The sequence below is a fragment of the Odocoileus virginianus genome, chromosome 9 (assembly GCF_023699985.2).
Source record: "Odocoileus virginianus isolate 20LAN1187 ecotype Illinois chromosome 9, Ovbor_1.2, whole genome shotgun sequence".
Lineage (NCBI taxonomy): Eukaryota > Metazoa > Chordata > Mammalia > Artiodactyla > Cervidae > Odocoileus > Odocoileus virginianus.
This window is the reverse complement of record NC_069682.1, coordinates 57,654,557-57,665,376: the sequence shown is the minus strand read 5'-3', so window position 1 is coordinate 57,665,376 and position 10,820 is coordinate 57,654,557. Positions and strand designations below refer to the sequence as shown.

Genomic DNA, 10,820 nt, shown 5'->3' with positions numbered 1-10,820 from the left:
GAGATGCTGGACTCAAGGGTTCCTTACCTCTGTGAGGTGGGTCAGTGTTTCCCACTCAGGTGTGGTTCCATAGCCAAGGCCACTGTGGGCATGGAGACATTTTTCTCCTTCCCCTGTCTTTGCTCTGAGGGCCTCCATCCAAGGAACTCTTAGGCAGGGTTTCTCAGAAGATGCTCATCTGAGCCCCCTTCATGTGTTATGGCAGCTTTTTGTTCTCTAGTTCTCAACCCATTTGTCTTGATTTTTTCAATGGCAGCTGGTCCCTGAACATTATGAGGGCTGGGGCCAGGTCCATCTTGTTTGTGGCTGTGATCTGTACACCAGGATGGCATCTGACACACAGAGGCCGCTCAAAAAACGTCCGAATGAATGACAGATGGACATGGTGGTAAATGGAGCTAACATTCACTGAGCTCTTATTCTCACAACAACCCTGTGAGTTAGGTATGATCATTATCCCCATTTTACTGGTTTTGCAAACCAAGGCTTAGAGAAGTCAAGGCACCTAAGTCAGTTCACTCAACAGAAGAGACTTCTAGGAGGAGCAGACTAAATGCTAATTGATTGATTATGGGGGAGGCAGAGGAGAGTGGTGGGAAATGCTGTAGTTGTCTGTCTGAGATGCACATTTTGAGAACTAGCCCATTCATTCATTTCTTCATTCTTTCATTTATTTCATCATTATTAAACTTTGGCCCCCATGCTGGGCACTGGTGGGTACAGGTATTCAGGCACTCATTATCAAAGTGGGGATGGGGAAAGCCCAGGGGTCTGTAAGCAGACGTGGAAGCCCCCGAACCAAACTGAGGGGTCAGGAAGCCTTTCTGGGCGGAGTGGACCTGGAGCAGCAGGTCACCGTGGCCGAGCAGACCACAGGGGGAGACACTAGATAGTCAGGGTTTGAGTGGCGGCATAGTCCTTGCTGCAAGTGGCACCAGTGCCTGACAGTGGAAGCCACCCCACACCACATCCCAAGGACCCAGGACCTCCTGCTCCTCCTAGCCTTTGGTGGTCAGGCCTCTGTGGGGGTCTGAGTCATTCTGCCCTACCCAAGCCTGGAACTCTGCCCCACCCCTGGCTGGGTGGGGGCCACCTCACCTCTGAGTTACAGGCATTCCCATTCATCTGGGCCCAGAGTCAGAGCTCAGTGAAAAGTAGGTGATCTGGGCCAAACCAGGCAAAGGCCAGATGCCCTGCTCTGCCGGTAGCCCCAAGCCTCTTCCCTTCTGCGGGACTCAGTTTACCCATCTGTAAAAAGCAGGTTTGAGACTGTATACTCTCTGCAGACCCTTTCTTGCTTAACCTCCTATGACCCAGTACATTACTGTCAGTATTGGAAGTGAACATGAGCCCTGGGGGTCTGGATTCCTTCAGTTCTACCCTCCACTGGACATCTGGATTAAGGGTAAAAAAAAAAAAAAAAAAAAAATCCAGGGATCCAATAACCTACAAATAATGGGGCAGCCTACTTTGTCCTTTTGGCAGCTATCTAGAATGGGAAGAAAGGAGGAACAGTTTTCCCCCTAGGACCATGACTGCCCATTCATTGCCCTGTTCTTCCCCAAGAGAAACTTACCTTCCACCCAGCATGCTGTGGGGCAGGATCCCTGCTAACAGATGCCACTGACATGAACAGGCCAGAGATCAGGGACCTGCTTCTGCACAAGTGGGGATGGGCTGCAGGAGACCCTTCTCTCCTTGGCTCAGACACCTCCACTCTTTTCCCAGCACCCTTTGGGGCAAGACTGAGAAGTGCTTGCTATAAAGTGAGCTGACACATGGGAGGAGAAACCAAGACCTCTGACCTCCAAGCCCCCAGACCACAGATCCCTGGGTGCCCATAGCGGCCCTCCACTCCTCTCGAGTACTCCTTAATCCCTCCCCTGTTTAAAACTCACCAATGACTTCCCATCACATCTAGACTGCAATCCAAAGTTTATCCCATGGTCTTCTACCTTCCAGCCCCCCTCACTCACTTCACTCTACCACACTGGCCTCCTCTTAATTTCTGGAAAATAGCGGTCTCTTTCCTACCCCAGGTGCTTTGCACATGCTGTTCCCTCTCCCTGGAATGCTCTTCCCTTGGAACACAACATAGCTGGCTCTTTGCCACTTACGTCACTGTTCAAATCTACCTTCTCAGAGGAGACTTTCCTGACCCCCCAAGAACGGCAGTCCCTCTTGTCTGTTATTTGCTATCACAGCTTGCTATTTCTATCATGGCCCTTACGCTATGTGCATGCAAGTCGCTTCAGTCGTGTCCGACTCTTTGCAACCCTATGGACTGTAGCCCACCAGGGATTCTCCAGGGCAAGAATACTGGAGTGGGCCATGCCTTCCTCCAGGGGATCTTCCCAACCCAGGGATCAAACCTGCATCTCCTGTGACTCCTGCATTGCAAGCAGATTCTTTATCATTGAGCCACAGAGGAAGGCCGGGCCCTTACCCTAAGCTATAATAATTGATAGTTGTTCAGTGACCCTCTTCCCCACTCATCAGTAAGCTCTGAGAGGACAAGGACCTTGAGGACCCCTTGGCTACATCCTCAGCACCTGGTTTATAGTGGCTGCTCAAGAAAAGCTTGTTGACTGAATGAAACACAAAAAGTATTAACAAAGTTCGCCTTCCTTTTTGAATACTTTACAACCACCATGGAGGTGAAAATGGCATTTACTGGGCACCTGTTATATATGCCAGGCTCTCTTACATACTTTATTCTGCTGAACCCTTACAGTCTGTATAATAATACAGATGATGAAGTTGGGGTTCAGTGACCTGCCAGAGGTCACCCAGCAAAGGGTCGACTGATGGGCTAATTCAGGTGGGAAGCAGTCAACTAGGATCTGTGGGCAGGAAGAATGCCACGGCAAATGGCAGTCAGGATTCAACCTCAAGTCTGTTTGACTCTCCCCAAAACCTATATTCTTTTCATCATACTACACCTTCTGCCACCCTAGAACTCAGCCCAAGATTAACAATCAGGTTTTTAGGTTCTGGAAGGCAGGCAAAGACCCAAATTACATAGAGAGGTGGTCTGGCTTACTGGTTATTGGTGTGTCTTGGAAGAGACACAGACAAGGCTCAAACAATGGGCCCCACTACCGAGGCACCAGGGCACCATTGCTGAAAGTGAGCATTGGCATAGCTAGGCTAAAGCCCCACTGTTCTCAGGAAGGGAGTCAACTGTGGGGGTATGCGCCAAGGAATGTATTGGAAATGTCAGGGCATGGGCTTCCAAAAGGGGGAGGGGGCTGTGTGGCCCTTGCCTAGTGTGTTGCCCTCTCTGAGCCCCAGTGGTCATCTCTGAAAAATGGGCATGCCAGTATGGAATCAAATAGAGTTCTTAGGAAGATAAAGAGGAAAAATGAGTGTGGAGTTGTTGGTATATATAAAGTAACACAGAAATGTAAATTATCTAAAAATACATCTATGTGAAATACCAAGAGAGGTTGGGACTAAGAAGACCTCTTGGGTTCTTTCAGCAGTTATTGGCATCTACTGTGTGCCAGGGGCTGTGCTAAGGCCTGGGGTCTACCAATGAGTCAGACACGAACCCTGAGCACCTGGAGCTCCCAGTCTACTGGGGAGCATGAGGCAGCCACATACAGTGTGGGGATCCCTCCCAGAGGGACATCAGGAGGAGACTTCATGTGTGATGTGGCAGCAGGAGCCAGACAGACCTGAGTCAGAACCTTCCTCTCTTCCCTGCATGACCTTGACCAGGTCAGGCCACCTCTCCAAGCCCCAGGCCTTCATCTGTGAAATAAGCCAGTTGCCTTTGCCTCTCAGAGTCACCTGGACCTGGCACTCTATAGATACTAGCGCAGGGAACCTTGGGATGAGGGTAGTTATTAGTTCCTAGGCTGAAAATGGTCCTGCACTGGGTAAAATTGGGGACTCAGGCTTGGTGGGGACTTGCCTGCAGGAGTAACCTGGGGACACTGGGGGTGGACCCCAGGAAGAGCAGGAAAAGAAGCTCAGCAGTTTCATACCTGTTAAGACAGGAGGGCTGAAAGCCCAGGGAGTTGACCTGTGCCTTTATTTATGTTATTATCTCGTGAAGGGGGAGGGGGCTGGCCCTACCCAAGGTCAGTCCTGGCCAGGGAGGAGGCGGCTGGCAGATCAACCTGAGTTTACTCAGCCAGTGATTCTAGGCCACTGTGCACCCAGGAAAGCCGGGTGTCTCAAGATGAATTTGTGGGTGTGTTGAGCGTTGCCCCGAGCCTTGGTGAGAGGCCAGCCTGAGTGAGGCCACTGGTCAATGTTGACGACTTCTCTGGGGCCTAAGGCAGTCCCAGAGCAGTGCGGTTAGCAGAAGCAAGACCGGCCAAACTTCGGGGAATTCAGGTGAGGCGAGAGGGGAGGAAGTTTGGGGGCCCCCTGAAGGTCCGTGGTTTGGGGTTCCCCAGGGGAACACTGATCCTCTGGCGCCGAGCTCGAACCGGAGAGGTCAGGCCAGTTGCTGGGAGAGGGGTAGGGGCCCTGCCCGATCCCACCCGCGCCGGGCTAAAATCGGGCGGGGCTGCCCGGGGAGGCAGGGACGCCGGTGGCCGGGCGGGGTCTGCGTCCTTCTCCCTGCCCGGCGGAGCGCGGCCTGCGAGGCTCGGGGCCAGGCCCGACCGGAGGGAACTCTGTCCCTGGGCTGGGCACTGTGCGCCTGCGGCTCCTGCCCTCCCAGCGGCTGCGGGCGCGCCGGCCCCCGCGCCCCCAGGGGCCGGGCCGGGGCGGGGGCTGGGCCCCGCGGGCTAGCGAGCGGGCGGGCGCGCGGGGGGTGGGGGGCGGCGGCGAAGGCTGCGCCGCTCTAACAGGTGGGATCCCGCGGCGTGGTGGAGGCGGGCGCGGGAGGAAGAGGAGGAGGAGGAAGAGCAGCGGCAGCGGGAGCCCGAGCAGGAGCAGGATGAGCCGCGCGAGCTGACAGCCGCCGCCGCCGCCGCCCGCGCCCGAGCTCGGTCTCGCTCCCCGCGCCCGGGGCCGCTCCCCGCCTCCCGCCTCCCCCGGCCGCCCGCGGGGCGGCCCGCCCCCTCTGCACCTCCGGGCCCGGAGCTGCCTCCATCGCTCCTGCATCCCGGCCGGGGGGGAGGAGGAGGCGGAGCAGGAGGCGAGCCGGAGCCGCCGCCGCCAACGCCGCCGCCGCCGCCGCCCGAGCAGGACAGAGCGCGCCGCAGCCCCGCGCGTCCGGCCGCCGCCCGTGCCCATCAAGCCTCCGCGCCGGAGCCACACCGCGGGACAGCCGGGGCCGCGGCGCGCCCCGGCTCGGCTCGGCCCAGCCCAGCCCAGTCCCGGCACCGGGCGGCCCGGCGGCCGGCCCGCCCCCGAGGGCGCCGGGCGCGGCGGGAGGATGCCGAAGCCGACGCTGCTGCTGCGCGGGGGCTGGGAGCGCGAGCGCAGCCCCGGGGACTCGGAGCTGGGCCGCCAGTTCCGGGACTGGTGCCTGCGCACCTACGGCGACTCGGCCAAAACCAAGACGGTGACACGCAGCAAATACCAGCGGATCGCCGAGGTCCTGCAGGGCGGCGGCGGGACCGGCGCGGGTAGCGGCCCGGCAGCCGGCGAGAAAGGCAAGTTCCAGTTCTGGGTGCGCTCCAAGGGCTTCCGCCTGGGCAGCGGCCGGGAACCCAAGATGGGCCAAGTGGTGTATGTGCCGGTCAAGACGGGCTCGGTGAGTGCGCGCGAGGCGGCCGCGGGCCGGTCCCGCCGCGGGGCTCGGGGCGGGCGGGCGGGCGGGGGCGGGGTGGGGGTGTGGATGTGTGTCCGAACGTGTGTCCCCGAGGTGGTCCGCGGGTCTGGCCCGCCCGGGGCGCCCGCGTCCTGCTCGCCCGCCCGCCCCAGCCCGCCCGGGGCAGCGCTCCGGGTTCGGGGCGTCCCTGCCCCCTCTGCGCTGCTGCCCGGGCCGTGGCCGTGCCGAGCGGGTTGTCCCGGGCTGCTCACCCCAGCATGTTCCGTCCTCCCGTCCCCTCCCCCCGCCAGCAGGCGGCTGCTCCGAAGCCCGAGCCTCCCCCCGCCCGCCCCGGGGCTGCCTGTCCCGGGCGCCCCGCGCTCCCGCCCCCGGGCCGGCTGGGTGGTGTGGGGTGTGTGTGTGTGTCTGTGTGTGTGTGTGTCTGTGTGTGTCGAGGGTGGTGCCGCGGGAGAGGGGGGCAGGGGAGCCACGGGACGGGGAGTCCGCTCGGCTTCCCAGAGCCAGGGGAGGGGGCCCGCTCGGGCACCGTCTCCCCGACCCCACCCGGGGCTGGCCCGGGGAGGGGCAGCCCGAGCCGCAGCCTGGCGCAGCAGCCGCCTCCCGCGGGTGGGTGGGGCGCCCCCTCCGCCCCCCGGGCCCCTAGCTTCCCCCCTCCCTGGGACGGGGGCGGCCTGACCTATTCCTCCCCTCCCCTCCCCCGTCCCCGGGGCCGGCCCGGGGCCGGGCGGGGTAGCGTGGGGGAGGGGGCGGGGAACCGCAGCCGCCGAGAGGGAGGAGGCGGGCGGCCGGGCGGGGGCGTCCCCTCCGGCCCGGGGCGCCCTGGAGAGGGCGTGCGGCGCGGGCCCCGCGGCTCCCCCGCCGGGACCTCATTGTTCTGCAGCGGGTGGGGGCTGGGGGGGCCAGCTGCTCCCGGGGCGCTGCTGAGCTTTGAACTTTCCGTGGCGGAGACCCTCCGTTAGTGCGTTCAGCCCCCGGCCCGGCCGGGCCAGGCCGGCCTCCCTCCCTGCCCCCCTCGCTCCCTCCCCGGCCTCGCCCGGCCCGAGCAAGCGAGCGGGGCGGCCCCGCGCCGGCCTCCCTCCCTCCCTCCCTCGCTCCCCCGCTCCCCCCTCCGCGCTCCTCCCCCGTCCGGCCCGCCCGCCCCGCGCTCAGCCCCGTCCCCGGCCGGAGCGGGCTCTTCACACACAATTGATTCGGTCGTTACGAAAAGTGCACTTGTCCCCTCCCCCTCCCCCTCCGGCGGCCGCCCGGGCCGGGCCCGCGGGGTGAGGGGGCCGCGAGGGAGGGAGGCGGGGGCCGGGGAGCGGGTCCAGAGGCGCCTCCCCCCGCACCCGCCCCGCGCCCAGGGGACGGGGCTGCAGGCCGCGGGGAGTGGGGAGCCGCGAGCGCGGAGGGCGGGCGGCCCATCTGCGAGGAGCGCTGATAACCGCGCCGCCGCCACTGCGGCCGCCGGCCGCCCATCTGCGCCCGCTGCCGCCTCCGGCCGGACCGGAGCCCGGGGGCCGGGCCGAGGGGGGCGCGCCGGGGCTGGATTCCCGGAGGGGGAGGCTAGGTCAGGGTCCCACCCCGCCAGAGTCGGGACCTCCCCGCCTAAATCAGTGCTCTCTGCCAAACCCCGGGAGTCTGGGTCATTGTCTCCTCCCTGATCCTGTCAGGGAGCCCAAACTGATGCCCACTTGTGCATACCAGGGAGTAGGGGTCCTTGCCTCTCCCCAGCCTAGGTCAGCTCTCCTCTCTCTGCCAGTTGCGTACCCCGCCTCGGTTCTCCTCCATCTTGGGCTAGCGTCCCCAGCCTAAGTGTGGTTTTTTCGAGGTCAGTGACCCACCAGATGGTTGGCTGGGTCTGTGCTCCCTACCCTGGGTCATTGCCCCGAGCCATCCAGGCTTCCCAGGTCAGTTGGTGCCCCTGACCCCCACCCCATCCCTGTTATGCCTCCCCAGGGAGCTGGGCGTCTTGGCCCGACCTCCTTCTCTGTCTGAGGCAGGAGCCCCCACTCCACCCACTCCTGGAGTTTGGGAGCAGGTGGCCCTCAGGCCTGGCAGCTAGCTCACTGGTTCTCTGAGCTGGTCGACCTCTCCCCTAGGGAATGAGCATACTGAAGCCGTCCGTCCCCTTGCCCCTATAGCCCTACAGCTGTCAAGGGGGAGCAAGTGGGACCCATACCCACCCAGGCCACATATAGAAATTGGGTGCTCCGCCTGGACCCTAGGTCCTGCCAGCCTTTGGATCCTCCGCAAGGCCCACCCTGACCCGCCTTGCCTGGCAGCAGGAGCCTGGAAAGACTCCACCCGGACTCCCAGACCAATAAGAAGCCCTCCTGAGGGACCACCTGCCTGGGAGGCAGAGAAAGGGAACCCAGGCCTCCCTGCCCAGGCTGCCAGGGGGATGACAAACACAACGGACGTGCCCTCAAGCTGCCCACGCCCACCTGCTGGGCCCAGAGGTCCCCAGAGAGCCAGTTAGTTACCTGCCACTCACCCAGCCATCCGGAGCCAGCCGCAGGAGATGCCCTTAGTCCTGCCACCCCCAGCTCAAAGCACCTTCCCGGGGCGCAGTTATTATTTTTACAGTTCCATTTTCCTTTTCATTGATCTAAGAGGAACAAGTCCTGCTGGGAATTCTGGGGCAGCCATGGCCTCTTCCTGGGAGGAACTGAATGGGACCATCTTTGAAAGGTGCAGAGGACACCCCCTACCTTCACTGGCTTACACACACCACACACACACACACACACAACACACACAGAGTTAAAGTTATCATTGCTTCTGATGTCAGTTGGAAGAGATCCTGTCGTTTGTCCTGGGTGGGTTTTTGTGAAGGTCATTGGGCCACAAACCTTTGTGTGAGACGTTTGTTTAGCGTCCACAGGCCTTGTGGGGGCACTGGGGCATTGGAGCGGGTTGGACTCTTAGCCTGCTCCCTGGGCACTCAGCTGGTGGGGGAGGTGGGGATAGCCCAGGATCTGGTCAGGAAGCCCACAGAAGCTCCAGGGGAGGGCCGGCAGGCAGGCAGAACAAATTTAGCAAAGAGGGGGTGTGGGAGTTGTGTCACCCAGCCGTGGAACAGGGGTCCCCTGCGCTCCTGTGTGGGCTCAGGTCCCCAGGGTGGCCGTGGTGTTTCATCTCGCGTCCTTGTTGCTCTCTGGCTGTCCCCCGCGGGGGCCCCCTTTCCTCCTCTCACAGCCATATGTGGTGCTGCGGTTGGGGCCCTTCCGAGTCCTGGCCATGGAGGGTCGATGATCTGACACCGCTTGTCCCGTCCCATCTGGCCCTGAGCTTTTCTGGGTGTGTGTGACAAAGGCTTAATCTGTCCGGACGGGCCCAGGGTGGAGAGGAGGGTGCGGGGAATTACACTCGGCCGGGGCCTCTTGCAGCTGGGGCCCCGCTTGCAGGGTGGGGTGGGGCGGGGTGGGGTGGGGCGGGGGTCGAGCAGAAGCCTGGGCGTGGAGGGTGGGGGGAGAGACAGACAAGTTGGTCTTCAGTTTGCAGGTTGTCACAGGAAATAGAAGTGGAGGCGGAGGCTGAAGGCTGAGGGGAGGAGGGCGGAGTTCTCCACTGGGCAGCACGGGGCGCTCCTGGGGACAAGATTTTTCTGTGACAAGAGCCAGCCAGGCCTCCTGACTGGGCAAAGCCTGGTTTGGATTTATGATTTCTTGCGTTTGGGCTGCTCTGGTCTCAGTGGGCTGCCAAGAGAGGGAAGCAAGCCCCTTGGAGGCGAGACCCCCGACTCTGTTCCAGCCTCGGCCGCAGAGTGAACCAACCCTTTTCCTCCGGTTTCTCAGAATGGGACTGTCCCAGGGGCCTGCGAGGACCACAGGTTATGTCTGGGTCAGGGGCCTCAGGCCGTCTGTCAGCTCCCAGGACTGGAGAACCCCCAGGTTCCTTACAGATAGAGGTTCTCTGCCCAGCTCTGCCATCTTCCAGATGGGAAAACTGATGCCCCGAGCGAGGCAGTCTGTTGGTAGGGAGCCAGGCCTGGAAGGCAGATCTCTGCACTGCCCTGAGGCTTCTCCAGGGGTCCGTCACATGCCAGGAATCCCCCCATTAGAGCCCCCTCCCCCGAGGGAAACACCAGATTGCCAAACTCCACTCTCAGCACCCGGCTTCTGCGAGCCAGACCCCAGGTGTTCCGCGGGCCAAATTGACTAATGGTGGTCTTTTCCCAGTTTGCAGACAACGTTCATTTAGTGGAGAGCGTTTTCACAGTCTTCAGCCTTTCTCCCCAGAGCTTTCGTGTAAACCTTTGGCACCTGCGGCCACTGGTCTAGGCGGGAAATGGCCTCTGACTTAGCACAGCGTAATGTAGGCTGTGACCTTCCGTTGAACACCTCAGTATTTCCTACTTTTCTCTAAAGTGTCACCATGGTGACCCTTTCTGAGGCACCTACTGTGTGTCTATCCCCGTGTGTCAGGTTCTCACAGTGGCCCAGAAGTCAATGCTGCCGTCTCTGCCATCCCTCAGATGAATGAACTGAGGCTTAGAGAGGTTCAGAACTTCCCTAAGGCCGCACCACCGGCAGGGCAGGCAGAGTTCCGGTACCGCCTGTACACCCCTCCACTCTGACCCTCCCCGAGATGTCTTACAACCTGATGCGCTTTGAAAGCATAGGACTTTGCATGACAAGCTTTCAGTCCATTACACCTTAGTCTGAATTAGTGTAGAAGACTCTCATCAAGATGTCTGTAATCACAAGGCTGGCGCTTCAGGCAGGACTGGCCTCAGTGTCTGCTGTCTGGGACTTTCCCCGGGGCACGACAGGATGGGTATAGGGTGAGGAGAAGAGGGGGAAGGCCTCTGTTGTCCTGGGTCCTGGGGGACTTTCAGGGAGAAGGTTGACAATGACCCGGGCCCTATTTGGATTTCTCATGAATGGCAGAGTGGGCTACTTCGTTTATGAAGCTACAGTGATTCGGGCGAATGTGGTCTGGGGATCTCTGGGGGAGGGGCTTCAGTTTGGAGCCTGGTGGGCCAGGCTCTGCCCTCCCTTGGCCTCTCTTCTGGGTCACCTTCTGCTGGTGGGGGGTGGGGCAGCACACCCCACTCTTGTCCTTGGGGGAGGCCTGGCGTGAACATCCTCTCCTTCATGGTCCCTACAGGCTGCTTCCCATCTCTGAGTGCCTGGGAAGGCCCAACTGGGAGCCCAAA

The 10,820-nt window shown here is 61.2% G+C and overlaps 1 protein-coding gene across 4 annotated transcripts in view; it reads left to right on the top strand.

Moving 5' to 3' along the window:
* The first annotated feature begins 4,759 nt into the window (after positions 1 to 4,759).
* Positions 4,760 to 10,820, top strand: part of NOL4L (nucleolar protein 4 like) — a 130,421-nt gene continuing 124,360 nt past the window's right edge. The window contains exon 1 of one of the 4 annotated variants that reach the window (XM_070472518.1): positions 4,760 to 5,659. In XM_070472518.1, coding sequence (XP_070328619.1) covers positions 5,339 to 5,659 — 321 coding nt within the window. In that variant the 5' untranslated portion in view covers positions 4,760 to 5,338. The remainder of the gene's footprint in view (positions 5,660 to 10,820) is intronic. The other 3 variants (XM_070472517.1, XM_070472520.1, XM_070472519.1) reach the window with 3 other exon arrangements.